The sequence below is a fragment of the Nasonia vitripennis genome, chromosome 5 (assembly GCF_009193385.2).
Source record: "Nasonia vitripennis strain AsymCx chromosome 5, Nvit_psr_1.1, whole genome shotgun sequence".
Taxonomy (NCBI): Eukaryota; Metazoa; Arthropoda; class Insecta; order Hymenoptera; family Pteromalidae; genus Nasonia; species Nasonia vitripennis.
Window position 1 is genome coordinate 19,337,993 of NC_045761.1, and position 24,809 is coordinate 19,362,801.

Here is a 24,809-nt window from a genome sequence, read left to right on the forward strand (position 1 = left end):
CAATCTTCTCTAGAACCTTGGCAAAAAAACATAAGAGAGCGATCGGACGAAATATAAAGAGTAATAAGATTACCGTATTCCGTATTGTTGATTGTTTTCATTACCATCCAAAAATAAAGCTCTCAATCATCAAATAAAAAAGCGATATCGACGCTTAAAAACTTTCCCGCATAGATATCGCTTATACACTACATATAACCGCGCGCGCGTGCTTATCAGCGCTGATTAAGCCGAAATATCGCGAGGCGAAATTTCCGCATCAATCGAAGACAGGTTGGCGGTACGCAATATGCACAGCTTCCTATAACACACCGAGAGCGCGGGAGCCCCCCTTTCGACTGTGTTAATTTAATGTTCGCCAGATGGTGATTTAATCTTTTATCGATATAAATCAGCTATTTAATTGGCCGTTATTATGAAGATATAGCCGCCTTGCTCAAATAATGCGCTTAAAGCGCATTAAGCGCGCGAGAGAGAAAAATTCGGCTGACGGGGATCGCATTTCACCGTAGAATGATCGCTAATGCTGCGCAGATCAGCCGGATAATTGATTCGCGTGTCTATGCTTCACGTCCCGTCGCGCAAATTTCTCCAATTACAAATTTCGATATAGCGGCGCGCGTATCGATGAATACGAAAAGATTCCGGCTTTATATATGTATACAAAGCCGTTTAATTTCGAATCGGAAGACGAATTCCAAGGCCCTTAACTCGCGCGACCTCGACTGCCTGTTCTCTCTCTATCTCTCTCTCGCGACAATTATAGTTTCCGCGACTATAATTGTTGACGCTCATCACCTGCAAAAACTTACACACACATACTCCTCTCTCCCTCTGAAGATTAGCATTTTCGCAGTAGGAGTCGAGGAAATAGCGCCGAATCTTGAAGAGAAGCCTCTCTCTCTCTCTCTCTCTCTCTCTCTCTCTCTCTCTCTCTCTCTCTCTCTCTCTCTCTCTGGCGAAAACTGCTCTGAATTAATGAGAATCATCCCGAGAAATAGTTTCGAAACTCTATAGCTCCTCTCGACGGAGGAGAGGAAAACTTATCCGCGAGCGAGCGTCTCAGCTGTACGGCTGTGCGGAAAACAATTAGACTCTATTTTTATTTTACAAAAAATAGAAGTAAAAAAAAAATTAATCGTACAAATGCGCACGCCCTCGGGAAAGCAGCTTTTCGGCGAGAGAGAGAGAGAGAGAGAAAGCCAAGTATAGTCAATCCCAAAAGCTGTCTTTGGAAAAACGGAGCAACGCGCATGAGCGTCGCCGCCGCCGCGCGAAATTTTCGCGAATCGATTATTCGCGAACAGCTGCAGCAGCGCAGTCGGCGGGGAGGAGTAGCTCTCTCTCTCTCTCTCTCTCTCTCTCTCTCTCTCTCTCTCTGCTCTGGCTTTACGCGGAGGGTCATGGACTTTTGGTTTAGTAGCTTTATATTAGGGCTTTTCCCGGAGAGAGAGAATCGAACCGCTCCCCGCGAGCATTTAATTCGCGCCGGGTATGGAATTAACGAAATGTCAGGGTGATTATGTGCTTTGTATCGATCTCTCGTTGAACATCCGCGTATAGCCTTTTGATTCTTTCATCGATCAGTACCAGAGCTTTTCTCTCTCTCTCTCTCTCTCTCTCCGCTACTCTTCAGCTGTCATTGTTATGACCCTCTTCACTTAACCTTCATCTCTTTCCCTCTGCACTTCCATCTCTTTATTAACTCCCTCTTTCTCCCTCGCAAGTATAGAAACCAGGCGCGCTCAATCTGTCGTTCGCTCGATCGCTCGATACGTTTGTCTCAGCGCGCGCACGCGAGAGAAAGCGCGAAGGGGCCAGTGGAAAGCGCCTCTTTGGATTCGGCCGAGCGAGTCTCTCGTCTCTGCAGAGGGAGAGAGCTGGTAGCTACTTGTTTTCAAATTGATTCCACGTCATGATAGCCTTCTTCGCTGAATTGCACTTGATAAAGTTCGCCGACTAATCAATTAAGTTTTTAGCTGCAGAGCTTTAAACTCTTGTTGCGGACGGTGTTATCGAGGAAATTTTTTTATGTATGTCGTCTGATTTGTTTGTTGTAGTAATGGTTTTGTTAGGTATCTAAGACTATATCATCGTTCTTATTTAAAATAATTAAATCTTATAATTCAGCAGATAAATTCGCCGCTGTTCACAGCTCATAAAGCTCGTTATTTAGAGAGCGAGTTGCTGAAATATCGGAACATCGCTGCCGCGCGAAATTACACAGTTATATTCGTACAACGACAAATTAGCCGCATTATTCGCGAAACGTTTCCCACTTAAGTGCTGATTTATAAACGAGCTGCGGTCTACAATTTGGCCAATTTTCACGTTACACATTCATCTCGTATTGCAATTTACATTACGAACTGTATACCTCAACACGCGTATACACGATACGAGGAAGTAAACACGCGACGCGTATACCCTTACCCGAGAGCAACAGAATCTGGAATCTGAATCTCTTTCGAGAGAAGTCGAGTCTCGTGAAAAATGGACTTTTGTTTCGGGAAGTTTGAAAAGTTTTCCCTCTCTTATACCTATTATGCACCGCGGAGGATGCAATTTTTGACTTCTCCGCGCCTTTTTACCATACACACCGGGAATATCTTCCTTGGCGTACAAGTTTCCGGAATAAAATTACTCAGAAATGATCAACGTCGGAATATCGCATTAAATTTTTCCGCTGAAATCTTGTATGTAACAACAAGAAAAAAACAACAAGCACGTTAAAGTAAGTGAAAAGAGACGATCAAAAACAGGCGTCGCTATACTTGTGAAGTTTTAATTACAAATTATGCGCTAAGTATCTCCGGAAACTACCTGCTTCGAGGAAAATTAGCGCAGCTTTAAAAACTTTCGCCGATTCTCACGAAAATACTCGGCGTATTACGTGTGAAATGTTAGATTTTTTCTCTCCAATGAAAATACGATTATTGCAGCCCAGATATTGTCGTTTTCTAAATTTAAAAAGGCAAACTAAACTCCGAAGCATAGAGATCCCGAGTCAATTTCAAATTATGCACGAACCGCTGGCAATATATATAAGAGTGTACGCGAGAGCCATGCTAAGAAAAAAAAAACTGGGGCACGATCTTTTGAATCGCGCGCGAGACACGACGTTTCTCGAACGACATTCCACTCGATAAATTCCACTCTTCTTTTCCCGCGGCGAGGCTCGTCGAGAGACGTTCGACCCTCCTTATCCCCCCCCTCCTCCAGCTCTTTCCTCCGAGCTATATCTCTCTTTTCTCTTCGCGCTCTGTCTCTCTTTTTCTTTCCTGTGTGAGGCTCTTCTTTTCATAAACTGTCCCTTTCCTTTCCGCTTTTACGTCCGCACATGAAAATCTCAAAAAAAGAGGGGGCTATAGGTATATACAGCGCAAGTCGAGCGGCTATGAGACTTTAACGCGACTGAGGCAGAGAGAAGCATAAAGTCGCTCTATATGCGGACCGATAAAGCGAGCAGAGGCTGTAGGTGTGGGTCTGGGTTTATTGCGGAATACTATACGCAGTTTTTGGGATGTATTATTTCGCTTATTTATTTTGGGCGAAACGTTTTAAGGTATAACGTTGATGCTCGGTCGCGGGGAAAGTCCTTGTAGAGGGTTTCCACGTGAATTTTATATGGGCCCGTATGTGTGAGGTTTAAATGGTTAATAAATTTTTATGATAATCAAACGAACAAACAAAAATCAAACAATGAAATTATTAAGATTTAGCTACTGCCATTCGAATATTGATTCTAGAGTCAAGGCAGTAGTAAGAGTGAATAATTTAAACTTAATAACCGCGTCATCTCAAGCATATTAAATATTAAACAATTTTATAAATTATTTTCTTTCTTACCAGGTAGTATTCATCACGAACCTACCCAGAACCTATACACAGGATTTTCACGCTGCATTGTAAGTACTGAATTTTTTACTTCATATAGGGACAGCAAGCCGTGTCGTCTGACCATAGCTGGACCGTATCTACTTACGCGCTTACGTCCACCCATAAACCCCAAACTTTTCCGAACCAAAAAACCCATGATTACTTTTCGTCCCATCGTAAATTCGCTTTCGCCCGCATAGACGAAGAGTACATACACAAACTTGGCTTTGATAACATACCCCGCAACATGAATATGTAGATTCGCGGGAAATTCGAAACTTTCCGTTCGAAAACGATCGTAATTTTCACGCAGTTTTATCAGCGCATATATGCCCATACATGCATCGTATAAATGTAAATCAACGTACGTCTTAACACGTTGGTCTATAATACCTCTATCGAAGACCGAACGAATCAAGACCAACCAAACGAAAACAAAAAAAGCTGCCAAAAGCTCTACACATATAACATACACATGAGCGGTACCATCGCTAAACGGATCGTCGCCCGGTGGGTAGAAACAAGAAAATAAAAAGAAAGAAAAAAAGGATACGTCGTCGCGGGGAATCCCCTCGAAAAACACAGAGCGACGGCCGCAAGCTTTCGCATGATAAACCGGCGATGGGAATAGAGCCAACTGCACACAGAGGCGCGATTGCATTAGCTTTCCAAATGCGAGAGCGGCGGCGCGCCCTATGCGTTGAGAGAGAGAGAGAGAGAGAGAGAGAGAGAGAGAGAGAGAGAGACCAGAGTATATACGCTCCAGCCTCCAGGCGATCAATGTCACGCGCAGACACGTAGAGAATCGGTCAACAAGTCCGGGGGGCCTTCCCCCCTTATATACATATACACACACACGCGAACCTCGCGCTTGAACAGCTATATAGACTGGCATCGCCGTCTCATATATATACACCTGTATGTATATACCTCGAAATTTCTATATATATGACGATGCTACTGCTGCTGTGTGTTTGTGTTGGCCCACGCCTATATCGACGCTAATAAATGGAGTTATACACTTCGCAATTTGCGCGCTAACTCCATTTTCGAGGAAGCAAACCACAATAATGGATGAGGCAGGATTCGAAAGCTGTGTACCAGCACGGGCGTCTACACGTGTATATCCCTCCAAGCCTATCTATACCCCCCCCCCTTTCCCCAACCTCTTGTGTGTATGTCGAATGATCGATTTTACAAGTAGTCGTGTACAGAGGTGTACGTATACACATGCGAACGATCATCGCCTCCTTTTTGCAGAATTTCGTTATTGTTTCTGCGTTCGTAGAATACTATATATAGTAATGGGGTACAGGGTAGCCGTATAAACGCATGAAAGAGATATGTATATAAAAGGTGGAATGACGAAAAGAGAAAAAAAAATTAACGAAAATCTATTTCCCGGCGCGGCGTATCGCGCGCGACAGATAAAAAGCGGAATAAAAAGAGCGATTTCAAAGTCCCATTGTCTCGATTCTCTCGGCTTCTGTTTCTCAATTTCAGCGACGGCCCTATACCTCTAAACCCGCAGCTTTCTCCGAATGATTTTTTCCCTCTCTTTCTGTCTCGATTTGACCGACTATTCCCACACACGTCTATCCCGCGGACCTTTTCTATTTCCTTTTTTATATTATATCGTTGGCTTATCAGCTCCTAGGTCAATTCATTTTTTATCGACTATAAGTAAACGGCTGAGAAAATGTCTCTATGAGATCATTGTTATAATAATAATGTAATTTCGCTGAACCGGTGTGTATATCACAAGGAAATCCAAAATTTCCCGTAAACTATGCGTTTCAATTTCCGAGGAATGTGTATAACTTTACAAGTTTCGTCATCGGGTTCGGATGGTTATGCGGTCGTGTAAAATCTCGACGCACATACAGAATTGCTCCGTCGGTGCCGCATCACAACGAGATTCCACAATCTTCTGTAACAAAAAAGCGCAACGATATTAACATTCCGAAAAACATAGAGTGTAATCGATTCAAAATCTCCCGCGCAAAAAGCTAATAACCGATTCGAAACCGTCCGCGCTCATCAGCCGCTGCCACTTGAATAAACGATTTTCCAGCCGCGACTTGACCTCCATCTCGATTTTTTTTCGAAATTCCTCGAGGAATCCTCACACCTACTCCGACGTATGCATACATACAACGCTGCAGCGGCCCACGCGATCCTCAGTAGCTCGAATCGAGGTTGCTGCGACATCGAATAAACGAGAGAAGACAACGACGAGGAACAAGAAGAAGAAGCGTCGCAGTATAAAGGGCCAAGCGAAAAAACGTTAGTGGGTTAAATGTCGAGACGGCATTGTGCCGTCACGCGCGGCCACTTGCACTCTCGCGGCGTCCCCCATCCGCATGTGCCAAACTCCATGTGGATGTGCTGGGCATGTGTATGTGGCCAGCCGCCGGCTACATCTGGATGAGGATTCGCTTTGCTGGGCATCGTCAAGCGCTTTTATTGTACTCTTCGATCGCCTACTGCTGGAAGTCTTTAATCGAATGCGAAACATGCGAGTACCCAAGGCTTCGTGTGCGGGGAGAGCTCACAGTGGTAGTGTTTGGTGTGTTAAAATTTAGTCACTGAAAATGAAAAAAAATAAGTTACTTCGTTTGTTCGAAACGAAGAGCAAACATCGAAATGCGCACCGAGGGGATCGAGTTGGGAAAGAAAAACGAAGACAAATGATAAGACTAAAGTTTGTATAGAGTCAATGGAATAAAAAATATAAATACACTTTATTTTATTCATTTTATAATAATGATAATAGTAATAGCAATGGATAATATTATATTGATAATAAAATTAATAACTTTGAAGCGTTATAATAATAGCAAGAACCGGATAAGTTAGTATGATTTATTTTTATTGTTTTACATTATAAAATTCATATAGCGATGCCGTTCATCATGTAAAATGCTTTCACTGCTCAGCATATCCATTTCACTTATCAAATCTTAGTTATATTGTGAATCGCTCAAAACATAGCACATCGTTTCATCAACAAAGTTTTCCGCGCATAACTATTTACATGGCTTTATACAAAACTAACTAATGTGCCTTCCCATGAGTGACCCGATTTCCATTCAAAGAGTAGAATTATTAAAATTACATTTTATCTAATTCATTGTGATGTCAGTGTAATGCCAGTATTCATTATGTCTACTGTACGATTTTTTATAAAAAAAATTTTAATTTGCTGAGAATAAAAACAACTTTGAAACCGGAATTCCGTGAATTGCCGAGTGAAAATATCTATGTTATTTTTAACATTGAGGCATTTTAAACAAGATGTTGCCCGTGAATAAACGACATATCGTGGCAATAAAAATAACAATAATCAACGATCACATTTTTTAGAGATTACGAATGCGACCCGTGCGACTGGGTATGCGACTATTTATGCTCTGGCTTTCGTCACTTCGAATACATTAGAAGCCTTCAGTGTTTAAATTTGCTTGTTATTTCTATATCAAGAATTTTTCGAAGAATAAAAGCTTGTCGTCAAGAGCTCGTGTTTCTTTGCTTCTGCCCAAAAGAATTCACAGATCCACAGATATTTACGCCGTATTTTATTCTGTCTAAAATTTATCAAGATTACAAAACGTCTTATCGCCCTTATTGATAACTTTATATACACTTAAGAAATATTACCATCTACAACATTTTGTTTATGAGATTTATTTTTCTTATCAAGTAATAAAGACTCGAGTCGAAGGAAGTTGCCTTTCACTACGGAAAACATAAAACCTCTTATACGTATAATTATGTAGATAAATCCGTGTCTAAAAACTGTAATAAGATAAAGATTTAAACTAGTTCCCGCATAGAGGAGGAATCTTCCAGTGTTTGGTCTGAATATTTGCCACATCAACAAAATAATAATATTTACATCCCTGTATCACAGGCTAATGCGCCAACAAAGTCAATCGGAATTTGTAGTTTTCTATATTTATAATAATAATATTAATAAAAATTGTTACTATCGCCATTATTTTTTAAAACCTTCTTTGTTCATATAAATCAAATCTAATTGTACTTGAAAGCAGGCGTATATCACTTTTGGTAATAAACATGAGAACTGAATCAGCTTGATGCATAATCTCTGCATGATCGATGCTTACAACCCATAGCTCATATCATTTATATTTCCTCTAGAGAATAAAAATGTATCGTCATATTCATAGTTACACAAAACATGCAGTCTCCATTTCTGTAGGTTAGAATCTAAGATGCTCCGAATGTCTTTGGGTGCAAGACATCTCTGGTCGCTGAATGTTAGATCGCTTAGTCATTGAATGCCAATTGATCCAATTGATTAGTTTGTTTTTTATCGAGTGGTTCGCAAAAAAATCTAATACTTCCTGTAATACGATAATCCCCATAATTAAAAATAGTATAGATTTAATCTATGCTACATCGATTATAAAAACTTACCAAGAAGGAAGATTTGAAACGAAACTATACTATAACATCATTGTCATCAGATAATGATCTTATAATATCTGTGACAGGGGTTCGGGAATCACCAGATGGTGGTATTGGATTGCTAGCACCAGCTCTTGGAGCACCTCTCCCGTGTCTTTCGACTGCGTGATGATTGGCATCCAGAGCAGAATTTTCGTCAATGTCCACCGATAAATTCACCGTATGCGGCTTAGTGCTGCTAACCGATCTGTCGAAATCCGGCATTTCACCTGCACATGAAATATCTATGGCTTACTAAAGAATATGTACTAGCTATAGGTTGGTAACATTTTTTTGGAATGAACAGTATACAAGTTACATATACAAAAAGATCGTGGGTCATAAACTCGCAAGTACCAACCATTTATACTGTGACAATCCGAGACCAAGAAGACCGAGCGCGACGTAGAATCAACGTGACCGATACTATCGCCGTCGTCGATCTCTACCCTGACCCTGCCACCACCAGCCTCATCGTTACCGGCGTTCGTCTCTCCAACGGCTGAGTCATAACTACTGCCCGAGTTCTGGGAATCGCGTCGGTGACGCTGGCGCGGCCTGCGGAACGGGTTCTCCGTCTGCGGCTCGAAAGTACCACCTTGAGTACCGGAGCGTCCACCGTCGCGGATTAGCGGGGTTGAGTCGTCTGCGTCTGAGTCGCTCTCCGAATCCGTCTCGACGCGTTCGTCTGCCGCAAAAACCTTACGCTTACAAACTGGGCAAACTCGTCGGTTCTTCGTCAGCCAGGGATCGATGCACTTCGTGTGGTAAGCTGAAATAAATAAGAATAAGTAAGAAATACGTGTTATAAAATCTCTGGCTAGCTTAATCTGACTACACATGGCTGTTTCTACTGTGGATGTTATTATGAAATTCTATCGTTGAAAAGATACATTCGTTTTTCAGTTAGAAACTTATTCATTAAAATCCTCAATCACTAGAGATTAGAATTCATTGAAACGTGAGTCAGCTATATAAAGGTGTGAATTCAATTATCAGTAAGTTATTTTGAAATTATTCAAACTTACCATGTGCACAAGGCAAAACTCGCAACTTTTCGTTTTCAACGTAATCTTCCAAGCAGATAGCGCATGTCTCATAAGGATCGCCTTTCGTGTACTTATGCGTCGGGATCTTTTTTAAGCTTGAATTTGGTAATCGATGTCGTCGCTGCCTACGCCTGTCTTTGATACACCTAACAACCTGTAATCAAAAGTATTTATGTGAATCGTTTCTTATCTTTTTTAATGCACTTTTGGTCTGATGATGTTGATTCGATAAGCAACTATAAACGATAGAAGATTGAGAAACAAGCCGCGGCCGTATTAAATTCATTAAACAAGGAGATTTTTTCAATGAAAATAAAACTGTTTTTAATACTACAAATATGACGTAAAGAATCTTATGAAGTTATAAATTGAAAGTGAAATATTCAAACAGCATCAGAAGCTTCTTTGCGATTACTTTATCTCCACAAAATTACCATTGGAGATAACTTGTATCTTTTGAAATTTTAATAAAAACAAACAGTTTATTAATAGACCACTGTTAAACACAACGTAACGCAACAGCGCTTTAAAATTAAAATTAAATTGATTAAATAGTAGAAAGTGCATTGAATTTAATGATGTTACAAGGCAAATAAGTTATTTTCCAGAATCTATATGAATTGTGTTTATCAATCAGCTTTATGGAACCGTGCTGCAAAAACGGGTCAAGATATCGCGAATCGCAGTTGACTCGATCAGAGCAAAGTGAATTATTTCCTATAACCGCCGATATGCTCGTACGTATTTGAGATGCTTCACAACAGGCGCCGAACTGCAGCCTTGAATTTATAAATACGATGGGTAGAAGACAAAGAAAGAACACACGAATGAGTTTTGATGACTTGGAGTAGAACAAGTGATTCTTACCATGAAAATAACCATGACTAGAAAACAAATACCGACGACGATTGCGAACGGCAAAAGTAGATGGGTATTGATGTTTAGTGGCAAATCATTGATAAGGACGAAGTAGCCTTCGTCGTACAAATAAACCTCTTTGAGAAGCGACCCCGTGAATTCACTGACGAAGACCGACGGAATCGTTATGTTTGTTGAGTCCTTAGCTGACATTGGTTCTGAAATGCACATAACATGTTTCTTAATATGCGTTCACAGAAGTAATGTAATACTCGTTATATTACTTAACTGTTCTAATATAGAAAAATTCAAAAAAATTCGCATTACCAAGTTCATTGCTGTTGACATTATGGACAATCGCAGCATCATATCCAGCTTTTTGAGCATTCCTTATCTTATCTTCAAAACTACAATTTTGTCGGGCGATTAATACTATCCAGTTATTGCCACTGTATTTTGTGTTGTTTGTTGGTGGACTTTTTATATCATGGCATGCTTGTGGGGGGTCTGCATATATCACTATGCCCTGAGGAATACAAGAAATATTGAATAAAATTTGTTCAGAGTACTGCATAAAATACATTGATGAAATGTATTTACCTTGATCCCTTCTGCTGGTATCATACCACCAAACCTTGCAGGCAGGTCTCTAAACCCTTGTTCAACTTTGTGAGTGTCTTCTGCATTGAATACTAAAATGTCGGCGTTTAAATAGCCAACGCAGATGGTCAACACCATAAACCATAATTGCGTTGGCTGGTTTGAACAGCTTTTGAGCATTTTTCAATTTTTTCGTAAACGCCTTTGACACTTCCAGACGTCAGTCTATGGTTTCATCTGGATGTGCTCCTCTTTACATATCACATGTTACACACCCGAGTTGATTGATGTGGTTATAATAGTATTCACGGATATTGTCCTGAAAAAAAAAATTATATTCAAAATTAGACATAAGAATACATTATAAAATAGTATTTATTGGATAACAAGTGGCAAAATTCTTTTAATGACCTAAAAAATATTAGTAAGTGCAAAAGTGAAAATGAAAGTGTTTTATGACTGTACTTGTTGTTCATTTTTAGAAACTATGGCTTACGAAAGCTTACTCACTCTTGTGAAGAAATTCACAGTACAGATATCACTATCAGTTTTAGAAGCTAATATACATTCATAATATTCACCCATGAGATAAAAATAGAACAATAACTGTAGGAACAAGAGAGAAAGCATAAGAGAATATTGATAAATGAGAAATATTCTAATTCAATGTAGTGGAAAACATGACAAGAAGTCAATATATTATCTGAGATGAGCTTTATATAAGTTATACACGTAAAAAGCAAAGAAAGCCACAAAAATGATTGCATCATAAGCTCAGTTCAAAGCATAGATATCACCATAATTATATTCAGAGGTTTCCAAACCAACAAAACAAATGTTGACAACCACCAAGACAACCACACACAGATGATCCCAATATCAACAAGTGTGAGCACTATTGATAAGATCACACTCTAAAGCCATACTATGCAATTGCAGCAAGAAACCTTTGTTTGCTGCACACTGATACACTGTATTACTCGCTTGGATACGTAATCAGTAGACATTGTACATCCAGCATCGAAGTGCAACTTCCTCCTCCTCTTATTTCCTTTCTCTTTCCAGCAAACGCACTGTATACCGAGAAGTTGAGTCGCATTACGAAACGGCCGTCTTCAGCTCAATCACTCGTCTAACGATCAGCGCTCAACTCGAGCTTGGGAGAGAAATATAAGTAGCGAGAAGCGATGTGTAATGCAATAATGAAAAAATCGCCGGCGGAAGAGGAACGTTCGTGAAGCTCGTCGCGCGCAATCGCATCATTCGCAGTCTCTCGCTAGTAGTCGCGTAATCTGGAAGTGATGCTCGCTTGGCCATAGATACGTGTATCTATTGCTCTTTATACTCTATATACGCGCAAACTTTCCCGGGAGCGCGCGACAGACGTCGAAATCGGCTGATTGTGCACACACGCGCTATCGAACATTGTAATGGTATACACTCCTTGGAACAGGCTATACAGTGATTCTGCTTGGGTTTAGCTTTGTGCTTTGTACAGAATATAAGTTAGTTTTTTGTCACTGATCTTTGAATAATTTTTTTTTTCAAACCCGCGTGTGACTATGCAAAACAGAAATACGTGTATCTTTTTGCTTGATGTATCAATGTATGAGAGTTGGAAGTGTTAATTGCTGCACATAATCATTTAGGAATGTGTATCATTAGGCCAGAACAATATGATAGCCTGATTAATGCTGTCATTAAAATTTCTGCAAAAGTTTATTGACTAGTAAAACGTTTTTATGACACAGTTCACACAAAACTTTATTTGATACTTTGAAATGTTTATTGACTTTTTAATATTTTCTATTTACATTGATTGCCTTGGCATCGTTCAGGAAAAAATATTGTATACGCATTGGTTAAAATAAAAAATCCAATTACTACTTTCAATAATACTGTAATGACATTAGCTTTAATGCAATTTAAAAATTCTGCATTACAGATTGACTTGTCGATCAATTTTTTTTTGTACACATAGGTATGTGATAATTCAAAAGTTTAATTTTTACAATTAACAGGAAATGAGAAAATTCCATTGTTGAGTACTACGCTGCTCTACACCCATTGTTACTGTGCTTACTGGTTTGAGTCACCATTGCATTGGAGTGTATAACACTTACACAGAGAGATAGTAACTTGCTCGCACCAATGTTAATGTTGTTTGAAATTCGATAAACATTCAAGTCCATCGAACGTATACATACGAAGCACAGAGTGAGAGAGACGATTATGCACGGTTCAACAATGCAAATGACAATTACGGCGTCATATATACGACACTAAGCACTGTACTGGCAAGTTAGTTCGAAACTTTGAGCTGGATAAGCATCGGGGATTTCGGAGTCACAGAGCCACGTGACGTAATTTATGACAGATCGCTATAGTCAACACTGCGATTTGTCATACAGGTAGAAGGCAAGAGAGAAGAAGCGACTCTTGACAAATTAAAGGTACCAGTACGACGACAATATACCTACGATGTATGTACCTATATATACCTGTATACATATACTCTGCGGTTTGAGCTGTACGTGAGCAGCTGCAGCTGCACGTCGAGTTAATGACAGCTCGAGTGATGCACGTTCGAAGACGAGCGATTCCTGCGAGCAAACTAATCTCATATTCGCGCAAGAGACGAGCGAATAGACGAAAACTTCACTGCGCGATTGAGGTTAATTTATTTACAGCGGAGAGCGAGAGATATACATAACGCGCACAATGAATCCGCCGACACTCCTCGCGTCTCTTTATCTCTCGACGAGGATATTATAATCGTCCGCGATTCTTTTTTGTTCTCCTCTCCTCCTCGATAGTTGTTTACACGTACACTCACACAAGCTAGACACAATTAAGTATGCACACCTACACGGACATCACGAGCGACGACGACGTCGATGAGAGAAAAAAAACCGAGAGCGAGAGAGAGAACTATTAACCTTATACGCGCGATTAAATGGTCACCCATGCACGTCATGCACGTATATACTGCGCGCATTTAAAGGTACCTATATACGCCTTCGATTTTCTCATCAGCGACCTGGAGTAGCCGAGACCCAGGGAAAACCCTTGAACTCCACACCAGCAGCCTGCGATCTTCTCTCTCTCTATATATATCTATATACAACGCAATAGCGTAGTTACGGAGCAGAGCTGACGGCCGACGATGGGAGTATGTGTAGTGTGCGTGTGTTTTTGTTGATTTTTTCCGTGCAGTTGGGTATATACGATATCGGGGACCGCCTTACATTACGAGACGCGCAGTTGTTCCTCTCTTCTGCAGCAGTGCAGCGAATCGTACAGCAGCAACTCATGAAGTCTCCCTCGGGGACTCGAGACACAGAGAAAACTGTCTTCTATATACGCTGAACACACACAAAAACGGCTTTTCGCGATCGCGGCTTTGACGAGCACGCTTTTTTTATTCTTCCTCGAGCGACGATATACGCGAGAGTACTGCCGTACTCGATGTTTTTGCCTCGGACTGGTAGCTCTCTGCTCTATGCGCAACGCAACTCGCACTGGTTCTCGGCTGATTATTATTATTATTATATGACGAATGCCGGAACCGGAAAGCGGCTGCTCTTCAACGCCGCAGTGGCGACATCTACTGCGCGCTGCTTTTTCGAATCCGCTGTAATCTATTATAGGATTAGACTATTAGAGATGGCGATTTTTTAATCCAAGAGGTTTTTACAGGTGTTTTTTGATACTGAAAAAGCTTGTGATTAATTGTTGCGTAGAGAGAATTCTATTTTTCATTCGATACGCCTTTAGTTTAGTTGCGGTGCTGCAGCGGTGATTATGACAAATATTCTTCTGCTAAACGATTATTAATAGTATTTTATACTACAAGTGTATTACGAATTGGATAATTGGATAATCATAATTTGATCAAAATTGAATCGAATACCTATATTTAAACAAATGTTGAACAAACAAATTGTTATCATCATTTGTTAATTATATAGGTATACGCAATATTTTTACGTAACTATACACAGAATATAAAGTCGCCCTCGACAGTTTCTATCAATGCGATCCATATGCCTGAATTTGCTGAAGATTCTCTCGTATCTACCAAGAGCTCATTCTCGCTATCAGAAAAATCCGCTCTATCACTTTTTATCTGTCAAATGAGAGGTAAATCGTACAAATGACTTTTATAATCGTTATTTCGCCTAATCATCGAAGTCTACTCATATGCGAGCAAACGGTTGTGTTGCCCACTATACACGTACGAGAAAATAGCGATTAATTTTTCTAATTGACACTTGCCAGACATTTATACACGTATACTACTTATATTCACCTACCAACTACCAAGGCAAGTGGGCAACTGTATGCTGTATTACTGCCGTCTGCCAGACTGCCACGGCCCACGGTCATCCGTTTCCGTATACGTAGACAGCTGCGCACACTCACACAACACAGCCAAGCAATTTTTCAATGTATGACCTGTCAGTGTCTTCATTGACGTAGTAGACTGGTGCAGCCGAGGGAGTTGGAGGTTATCCGCGGAGTGTTGTAGACACACCTTTAGGGTTAAAGTTTACAATGGGAAAGATTGTTAAGAAAAGAAAGAAATTAACGTAATTAATTAGCAAATTTTTTAAGTTATCGTGTATCATAGAGTATAAAGGAAGTTGACTTTTTATTGTGTATAGCTCGAATCGTGTATAGGCAACTAGAGATAACGAACTTCGTACCTCCTTCTTTTAAGAAAGTTACTTGCAATATAGTGTATAATATATAAATTATAATATATCGTGAATCGATCGCTATCCCGTACGATTGCTGATTTTCATGAAGGTAACGAGAATCGCCCGCATTCCCCTTACTCCGCCCAATAAATCGAATAAACTTTTAATTCTATGTATGTGTCTGCTGTTTCAGAATTTTCCAAGTTAACCTCTATAAGAAAAGCTCGAGAAGAGATAATTTCCATTATTTACGACGTGACGTGGAGTTGCATATTGTCATTCAATGAGTCGAAACGACGGATTGTTGACAAATGAGTCATTGCATCTTGGTGAAAATCGCGCAGCTTATCCTCAGGACAATGTAGGACCTAGGCATTTAAACAGTGCTGGGTCTGTGCCAAGCAGTGGCGGACCCACGTTAAACAGCACTGGCCACGCAGTGAACAGTGGTGGATCTCCATTCAATAGTGGCAGACCTCCGTTGAGCAATGCTGGACCCGTACCTCCCTCACACAGCAGCGGACTTGGACCAAACAATGCTGCAACGCTATTGAGCAGTGGTAGGCCACAATTAGGTACAGGTGGTTCTTCTATAAATAGTACTAGTCCACACATAAGTGGGGGACCTCCAATAAGCAACACTGGATCCCCATTGAACATCGGAGGACCTCAAATGAGTAGTGCTGGCTCGCCGATTCTAACTAGTGGTCCCCAGATTGGTAGTGCAGGGCCCCTGCAAAACAGTGGAAGGTCTCCAGTTCCACCATTAACCAGTTACAGGCCACCTATGACTGCTGGTGGACCCTCAGTAGGCAGCAGTGGAGCTCCATTGACTACAAGTGGACCTCCAGCGAACAGTGCTGTTCCCCCAATAAACATTGGGGTACCTCCAATAAATAGTGGTGGGCCTCCTATAAGTAACACTGGGCCACCTATATCTAATGCTGGGCAACCATTGAACAGTGGCAGGCCTCTTATGAACAGTGGTCTACCTCCAGTGAGTAATGCTGGGCCTCCATCAAACAGCACTAGACCACTTTTGAACACTGGTGGACCTCCAATATCTAACGCTGGACCGCTGCCAAACAGCACTAGACCACTTTTAAATGCTGGTGTTCCTCCGATAAGTAATGCTGGAACTATGTCAAATAATACCAGGCCGCCCTTGAATATCAGTGGACCGCCAATAAGCACTGCTGGACAACCGTTTAACAGCAGTAGACCTCCTATAAACAGTGGTATGCCTCCAACAAGTAATGCTGGGCTACCGTTGAACAGTGGACGGCCTCCTTTGAACAGTGGTATTTCTCCAACAATTAATGCAGGACCTCTTATAAACAGTGGTATGCCTCCAACAAGTAACACTGGACTACCATTGAACAGTGGACGGCCTCCTATGAACAGTGGTATACCTCCAACAAGTAATGCAGGACCTCTTTTGAACAGTGGACGGCCTCCATTGAATAGTGGTATGCCTCCAATGAATAGTGGTATACCCCCAATGAGTAATGCTGGGCCTCTGTTAAATAGTGGTAGACCTCCATTGACCAGCACTGGTCCTCCATTAAGCAATAGTGGACCTCAGCTGACTGGTGGTTCACCTTTAAGCAGTGGTCCGCCTTTAAATAAATTAGATCCAATGCAACCACTATCTCAACAATTTCAAAATGTTAACCTTTCTGGTACAGCACCTCCCATGGGAGTTCAACCTGGTTCTATGCCACTCACAAATCCGCAAGCCTGCTCTACAACAAATCGTCCATTAGATATGAGGCATCCAAATTATACAAATGCAGTTCCGTACAATAACCAGATGAATCAAAATTTTAATATTACAAAGGCTGGCTTCAACAAAATATGGGGCATGGATTCGGTTGACCTGTTACAGTGTAGAAACATCCTGCCACCAGAAAAAGTTGCACCACCAAGGATAAAATTGCATCAAGATCTGTTAGATCGTGTTAATTGCAGTCCAGAAATTTTCCGATGTACATTAACAAAAATACCAGATTCGAATGCACTACTGCAGAAAGCACGCTTACCATTGGGCATTCTCATACATCCTTTTAAAGATTTAAATCATCTACCTGTTATACAATGTAGCACAATTGTTCGTTGTAGATCATGCAGGACTTACATAAATCCTTTTGTCTACTTTGTTGACTCTAAAAGATGGAAATGTAACTTATGTTACAAAGTTAATGAACTTCCTGAAGAATTTCAATTCGATCCAGCAACAAAATCTTACGGAGATCCATCTCGAAGACCAGAAATAAGGACAAGCACTATCGAGTTTATTGCACCTAGTGAGTATATGCTGCGACCTCCCCAACCAGCAGTATATCTGTTCATATTCGATGTATCAAGACTAGCAGTTGAGAGTGGTTATTTGGCCCTTGTGTGCAATATTGTTGCGGAGGAAATGTCTAGACTACCAGGAGATGGAAGAACACAAGTTGGGTTTTTAGCAGTCAATTCAGCAATTCACTTTTTCAGTATGCAAGAAAACGTATCCCGGCCACACCAAATGACAATGCTGGATGTAGATGACGTCTTCTTGCCATGTCCTGAAAATTTAATAGTTAATTTGAAGGAACGGGAGGAGCTTATCAAGGATTTGTTAAGTCAGCTGCCATATATGTTTAAAGATAGTTACGACACTAATTGTGCTTTAGGAGCTGCACTTCAAGCTGCATTTAAGCTTATGTCTCCAACTGGTGGAAGGGTAACTGTATTCCAGTTGTGTTTACCAAATATAGGTCCAGGTGCACTTCAATCTCGAGAAGATCCAAACACTAGGGCAGGAAAAGATGTTCCATACTTGAATCCTGCTACGGACTTCTACAAACGTTTAGCTCTAGACTGCAGTGGTCAACAGATAGCGGTTGACCTATTTCTACTAAATTGTCAGTATAGTGATTTAGCCACGTTATCTGGTATCTGTAAATTTTCAGGAGGATGTATCTACTACTTGCCTCTATTCCAAGCCTCGAAATTGCAACACGTAGAGGCTTTAGAAAAAATGTTGCGACGTTATCTTACGAGAAAAATCGGATTTGAAGCAGTCATGAGAATACGATGTACTCGTGGACTCAGCATCCATACTTTCCATGGTAACTTTTTCGTTCGATCGACTGATCTGCTGAGTTTACCAAACATCAACCCGGATGCTGGATTTGGAATGCAAGTAACCATTGAAGAAAATTTATCAGATATGCAAAATATCTGTTTTCAAGCTGCCTTGTTGTACACATCTAGTAAAGGAGAGAGGAGAATCAGAGTTCACACGTTATGCCTTCCTATCAGCACAAACTTGTCGGACATAATATATTCAGCAGACCAGCAGTGCATAATAGGACTGCTATCAAAAATGGCAGTCGACAGATCATCGCAATCATCGTTATCAGACGCCAGGGAAGCTCTTATAAACGCGGCCGTCGATGCTCTATCCGCGTTCAAACTTTTGCAATCGTATCCAGCCAGTGGACTGCAAGCTCCGCAGAATCTGAAGCTATTGCCCATGTACATAATTGCTCTGCTAAAGTGTAAGGCACTCAGATTTGGATTAAGTACACGACTGGACGATCGCGTCTACGCCATGTGCCAGTTGAAGACTTTGCCATTGGTACAGCTAATTCAGATGATTTATCCCGATATGTACGCAGTACATGACCTCGTAATGAAACCAATCAATGAAATTGATGGTCAGCTGAATCCACAGCCTGAAAGGCTGCATCTTTCAGCTGAAAAATTAGACTCAAGGGGAGCATTTCTATTGGACCATGGAGATCAGATGCTTCTCTATGTTGGGAAAAATATTCACGCATCATTTTGTTATAACGTGCTTGGAGTTTCGAGCTTTGCAGCTATTCCAGAAGAAATGTACGGACTGCCAGAATTAGCGACTGCAGAATCAGAAAGACTTAGGACTTTTGTTGCTACCCTTCAGGACGAGAAGCCGTATTATGCAACTTTCCAAGTCATCAGGGATGATAGCCACTTTAGGACCCAATTTACGGAGCGTTTGATCGAAGACAGATTTGAAAATGCATTGAGTTACTACGAATTCATTCAGCATATGAAAACTCAAATAAAATAAGGGAGTATTTGTAATCATATTTTTCATGTATGGGTGATTCGCAAGAAGTGAATTTGTTATATTATCAATGAAAAAAAATAATAATAAACTGTAAAAAACATCAATGTTCTTTTGTTAATTTTTCTTTGTATACTAATTTGTAAGGAAGTTGTAAAAGTCATGAATTATGCTTAATTTTAATTTAAATAAAACGAAAAGGTTTAAATATAATGATAGTATATACGTGTTGTATACAAGTTTAATAAAAATAAATAATGTTTTTGAAAATAATATTGAAAAGTTTCCTTAAATAAAACGGATATCAATTCTGCATTAAAAAAACCTTATTTTTTTTTATCTAAAAGAAGTTTATTTGATAACAACCATTCATCAACATATTTATTTTTGTCCAGTGTTATCATACACTTTTACAATGTTCAACTAGTTTCAGCAGTTCCAAGGTTCTCGAAAACGAGTATTATCTTATTCAGACTTTACTCTGTAACTTCAATGTCTTGTCTCATTATCATTTATTAAGAATATACAAAAAGTAACACTAATAAGAAGGCCTGTCGAGAAAAACTCATTAAGCACTGTATGATTCTTACTGTTGTATACATATTGTAAGACTTACGCATACATGTTACGCATTAAATAAACATGTAATTTGAGAATTCAAAGAGCGCAACCTAAAACTAGAAAATCAAGCTCTTGTCATGTAATTTTTTAGACAGAGACTTTCAATTCTATACATTTACAAAAAACAAAGTAATGAGTAACTGAAACAAAATAGATTTTCAATGCACGAAAATTATGTAAAACTGTAAAATAAGTCTGTTTCAGTACTCTCTAGTCTTAAGCAATGTCAAATTTACAATACGATTGATATATAAAATGTACAATTAACCGTTAGATTTTCCCTGCCGTGAATCTATCGTTAAGACGACTGGCTTTTTGAAAAATCTTCTTTTTCCTTGCTTCGTCCAGACGATTCGCTTGTAAATCGATATCCCGATCAAAAGGTCTTCGAGTCGACAATCCCAATTCCTTTGCTTCTTTCTCCAGTTTCTGTAAAAAGAAAAAGAAATTTTATCCTCGTCTTTGTACAAATAAAATATGGAAATAAAAATGTCAAAAAAATTAACTACCTTCTTCTTTTTCTTCAGGTTCTTCAGATGCATATCCAATAAAGATTCTTGTTTTTCCTCTTCAACGTTCGTTTCTACAGCATCTTTGTCTTTCGATTTCTTCGACTTCTTACGTGACTCATCAGATGGAACAAATCGGTTCTCTTCCTATTAAAAAACAAAAATAGGATTATAAGTAAAATTATCATTCACAAAGTAACACATTAAAACAAAGCAAAAGTACCTTTTCCTTTTCCTTTCGAAGTCTGTCCGCCGGTGTATCCGTCCACATTGATCGGTCGGACAGGTCAGGACCTTCGCTAGTCTTAAATTTACGAGGTATCGAGCCCAAGCCCAAGGCCACAGCGTGAGCTGGCGGCAGTTCGGTCATCCATTCCTCACGTTTATTTTTTTCTGGACTAGTCTAAAACACAATAAGAAGATATTTTTAGCATTACATATTCCAATTCTGCGTTATGCAATCATTTATCAAAGGTATTCTTACTTTGTTCCTAAATTTCTCCTTGACTTGTCGCGCTCTGTGCTCGAGTTGCATTTGTACGTAGCTACCTCTTGCAGCAGGATGATCAGGAGGTAAAGGACCCACAACGTCATCGTCATCGTCATCTTCGTCGATTTGTTTCTCTTCATCGGACTTTGAGCTTTGTATTGTCTCGCGCGTATCACTAGGAACAAAATCTTTAGGCAGCACGGGACCAACGATTTCACGCCTGTTTGCCAAGTGTGGAGGTAGGGCTGGACCGAACGCGTCATCGTCGTCATCCTCTTCCTCTTCCACTTCCATTTCATTACGATCAACGTCTTTTTCATCGCGTTCACTAGAACTACTTTCGTCTTTTTGCACTGGAGACGCGGGTTTCAAACCCGGAGGAAGAGCCGGTCCAATTACACCCGCACTATCGTCAACCTCTGGCTTTCGAGGAGTCTCGGCTCTCTCAACATATTTTAAAGTCTCTACTTCCGCCTCCCTGGCGTTCAACATTTTTTTCTCCAGACTCGGCGGCAACGAGGGCCCGTAAAGCGAGCTATCCTCGCCGTTGTCACCTTTATTTACAATTCTGTCGAAAAACGACTTAGGCTTTTTGCGAGCTGGAGCAGCGTCTACCGTAGCGGACGTCCGGCTCACACCGATATCTGAAAGGGCTACAGGATTACTACTAGCCAACTCAGTCGGCTTCTCCTGCACACTTTTAAGATTTACCTTCTCGCTGTCCCCCGTACGCTGCCTTTTCATGGTTCTTGGTCTGATCTCCTCCGTCTCCACGGAAATGGAGTCCAATACCTTGTCCTCCTTTTTTGGAGCCTCCTCGATTTGACTGCTCCTCTCGCGACTCCTGTCGCGTGAGTGCTTTTTGTGCTTCTCGCGAGCTTTGCTCTTGTGCTTGCTGTCGCGGTCTTTGCTGTCCCTCGACTCCTTGGAGTCGTAGCCTCTGGAGGAGTCTTTCGTACGGTGACTGCGAGAGTCTTTCTCGTGCGGCTGCCTTCGAGAGCTCGAATCCCTGCTGCTGTTCTTTGAATCCTTCGAGCTCCGGTCCTTCGTCGAGTGTCTGTTGTTCGTGTCCCTGTCGTTGGGTGATCGGTTCCTGCGCGAGTGGTCGTCCTTGGAGTGCCTCGACCTGTCGTCTCTGGAACTCCTGTCCCTGGAACGGGACCGACGTTGTTCGGTGTGTCTGCTTCGTTGTGGCGAAATTTTTCTCTTGGGTAGAGATGTCGCATCCTTTCGTGTGGTCTCAAATCGGAAGCGTCGTCCGTCGTCGCTATCCTGGCTTTCTGAGTCCGAATCCATATTTCAAATGTTCTCTACCAGTATCTGAAAGCAAAGATATTTCTAAGTAATAATTTTTTTTTAATGGTTATTTATTTTTTGTATTGGCTACACGAGAGAAATATTTCTACAAAACTAATATTCATTTTTTTTTTGTTCTATGTAGGTGTTTCTTTAATGTTAGTTAAGAAATCATGAGCCAACACAGATGATTTATAGTTTAATTTAACGCTGGACTTTATTGAGGAATAAAGAACAAAACAGACAGCTTTGGTAACAATTTCTAGATAAAATTTGTTCACTATGGTTCAATTCTCTTTTCTGGAGCTTTGACTTCATTTTCAGTTCTTATTTCTGGTCTATTCACTGGTTCGCTTTTTTCTAATTTTTGTTGCACTGTAGACGAGGAAGTTAATTTCTTGCGCTCATTGGATTTCACCATTTTTACTATTTTAGCTGCACTGTATTTTACAGCTTTTCCTACGCCAGCAGTAAGAATTCCCTTTAAACTCTGTGATATGCTAGATTTCCATACTATTTCTCTCAAGCACTGATCTAAAATTTCACTAGAATCTGGATCGTACGCAATGGCTCTCAAGCAATCTTCGGTGTCCTTTGATCTTGGACCCTGTGACCAAGTCCTAACCAACTTGACTTGTGGAGTTCTTGGCAAATGGTTTAAGTGATGTATCCTTGTCTCTGGACTAACATCCTGATTACAAGTTTCTTTGCTGTCTCCAGTCTTTGGGATGTCTATGTACTGATCAAAATGTTTCAATATCGGAGCATAGAGTTCTCTGAAGCCATTTAACTGCGGTACAACAATATTGGTCACTTTATCTTTGTCCTCTCCAAAAGTCATACGAAAGTCTCCATTGTAGGACAATCCAGCAATGGTTTTGTAAAATTGAATTTCACTAAAGTGTTCAGGCAGCAAAATCAATGCAGCATGCACAGCCGAATGCAAATTTTGCACCAAAGCAGTTCTAATTTGAGAATTCTCAGCTGGCTCAACAATGATTTCAACAGGTTTGTGCAACCTGCCAGCCAAGTACAGGGTATTCCAGTCCAGCAAGTCTTCAACCAATGAAATTTCAGAAATCACGCCGTACTTGATGTTCCTTCCCTCCGATGTTTTGATAAGAGTATTGTAGTAAATCTTAGCCCCCCAAGTCTCTTGAGCTTTAGCAACAGCCTTGTGACCAAGGAACCGCAGAGGTTGAGCATAGTGTTCGGGATTTTTATTCATGTTTTCAGCATGCCATTGATAGGGATTGCGAACAACAAAAATGAGATCCAACATATTACTGGCTGGGTCGCTCTTCTGTTTGAAAACTCCAGATCCATAGGCAAAGCAAAACTTCATGTTCCTGGGAAACTCCTGCAGGATATTCTTAAAATGCGAAACTTGCGAAATTTTCTCGAGCATCTTGTCTTTCTATTTCTCACACAAGCTTATTGAAAGAGACAGATATAACATACATAACCTCCGATTGCGTTCGAAAATCAACAGATGCGCTCCAAGGATTATTCGGAAAAGCAAAAGTACACAACCAGTCTCACTGAACTCTTCCTCTGGATTGCTTTTTTTACTTGGAATTTCCGTACGTCCTATAAGCTTCGCATCGACTCTACGGAGGTGATCACCCGGCTATTATTTGTCCGGACGACGTATGGACTAACCTACAAAATGTTGTTTTGTCGCGTCTAGGCAATTGACGGGTAAAAGATGCGTAACTATGTAAAGCAAAATGCAAAACTCACCTTGAAAGAGCGTCGTAGATTATCTTCCATTGACAAGCATCTCTCGAGACTTTCGTTTGTTCCCTTGTCTGATGCTTTTCTTGAAGAATTTAACTGATGCAGCCGAGTAAGTAGATTGACAGAGTAAACGGAGACGTTGCGTTGTGCGTGCAGTGCAGCACGCCAGCACGGTATGAAGCGCAGCTCAATCTCGGACTTGGTTGTGGCGTGTAGTGATCCTCTCGCCCTCTGGTGGCTCTGGTTTTGGGAGCAACAAGCTGAAGTAGCCCGCATTCCGTTTCCACAGTTCCGCCATCAGAGGGCGCTATTACCAACGCTTTGGGAAGGAGTGGGGAATTCGATCACCGCGCTCTCTATGCGCGTCTCTGCTTTATCGACGTGACGGTCGGTAACTGCTCAACTATAATATACTGATCTCTGCCGTCGTGTGCCTCCAAGTTTCGAATAAATATTTATCGTTGTGTTAATTGCAGGCCTTACTTATTATTCAAC

General features: G+C 40.7%; 4 protein-coding genes across 13 annotated transcripts; 1 reads left to right on the forward strand and 3 right to left on the reverse strand.

The window, feature by feature from the left end:
• Positions 1-6,588: 6,588 nt before the first annotated feature.
• Positions 6,589-14,395, reverse strand: Rnf13 (ring finger protein 13). Of its 10 annotated transcripts, none has more exons than XM_008203663.4 (8): positions 14,108-14,395; positions 10,860-11,178; positions 10,587-10,785; positions 10,269-10,477; positions 9,381-9,555; positions 8,714-9,124; positions 8,323-8,582; positions 6,731-8,249 (listed from the first exon to the last, which is right to left on the reverse strand). In XM_008203663.4, exons 2-7 carry the CDS (start codon positions 11,037-11,039, stop codon positions 8,347-8,349), a joined length of 1,410 nt encoding a protein of 469 aa, XP_008201885.1. In that variant the 5' UTR covers positions 11,040-11,178; positions 14,108-14,395; the 3' UTR covers positions 6,731-8,249; positions 8,323-8,346. The 10 variants fall into 10 exon arrangements, with proteins under 10 accessions (NP_001127781.1, XP_008201885.1, XP_008201861.1 ...); XM_008203639.4 differs by having other exon boundaries at positions 8,323-8,597; positions 14,108-14,384; XM_032600065.1 differs by having other exon boundaries at positions 13,868-14,380.
• Positions 14,396-15,314: 919 nt separating this feature from the next.
• Positions 15,315-19,931, forward strand: LOC100122827 (protein transport protein Sec24A). The gene is made up of 2 exons (XM_001606381.5): positions 15,315-15,671; positions 15,756-19,931. Exon 2 carries the CDS (start codon positions 15,846-15,848, stop codon positions 19,659-19,661), a length of 3,816 nt encoding a protein of 1,271 aa, XP_001606431.1. The 5' UTR covers positions 15,315-15,671; positions 15,756-15,845; the 3' UTR covers positions 19,662-19,931.
• Positions 19,932-19,984: 53 nt separating this feature from the next.
• Positions 19,985-24,578, reverse strand: LOC100122840 (GPALPP motifs-containing protein 1). The gene is made up of 5 exons (XM_001606396.6): positions 24,318-24,578; positions 21,273-22,598; positions 21,012-21,191; positions 20,789-20,935; positions 19,985-20,708 (listed from the first exon to the last, which is right to left on the reverse strand). The coding sequence occupies exons 2-5, from the start codon at positions 22,572-22,574 to the stop codon at positions 20,550-20,552; spliced, it is 1,788 nt and encodes a 595-aa protein (XP_001606446.1). The 5' UTR covers positions 22,575-22,598; positions 24,318-24,578; the 3' UTR covers positions 19,985-20,549.
• LOC103315890 (phosphatidate cytidylyltransferase, mitochondrial) lies at positions 22,855-23,415 on the reverse strand. Its single transcript, XM_008206853.2, has one exon. The coding sequence runs from the start codon at positions 23,413-23,415 to the stop codon at positions 22,855-22,857; it is 561 nt and encodes a 186-aa protein (XP_008205075.2).
• Positions 24,579-24,809: the final 231 nt, after the last annotated feature.

Excerpts from the sequence above, each read along its gene's own strand:
- Rnf13 (XM_008203639.4), bottom strand. The coding sequence starts at position 11,039 with ATGCTCAAAAGCTGTTCAAACCAGCCAACGCAATTATGGTTTATGGTG. Across the intron at positions 9,556-10,268 it reads TAGTCATGGTTATTTTCATG|GTTGTTAGGTGTATCAAAGA; the intron begins GTAAGAATCACT and ends TTTTGATTACAG. Across the intron at positions 8,598-8,713 it reads GGATTGTCACAGTATAAATG|ATATTTCATGTGCAGGTGAA; the intron begins GTTGGTACTTGC and ends AGTAAGCCATAG.
- LOC100122827 (XM_001606381.5), top strand. The coding sequence starts at position 15,846 with ATGAGTCGAAACGACGGATTGTTGACAAATGAGTCATTGCATCTTGGT.
- LOC100122840 (XM_001606396.6), bottom strand. The coding sequence starts at position 22,574 with ATGGATTCGGACTCAGAAAGCCAGGATAGCGACGACGGACGACGCTTC. Across the intron at positions 21,192-21,272 it reads AGGAGAAATTTAGGAACAAA|ACTAGTCCAGAAAAAAATAA; the intron begins GTAAGAATACCT and ends ATTGTGTTTTAG. Across the intron at positions 20,936-21,011 it reads TTCGAAAGGAAAAGGAAAAG|GAAGAGAACCGATTTGTTCC; the intron begins GTACTTTTGCTT and ends GTTTTTTAATAG.
- LOC103315890 (XM_008206853.2), bottom strand. The coding sequence starts at position 23,415 with ATGACTTTTGGAGAGGACAAAGATAAAGTGACCAATATTGTTGTACCG.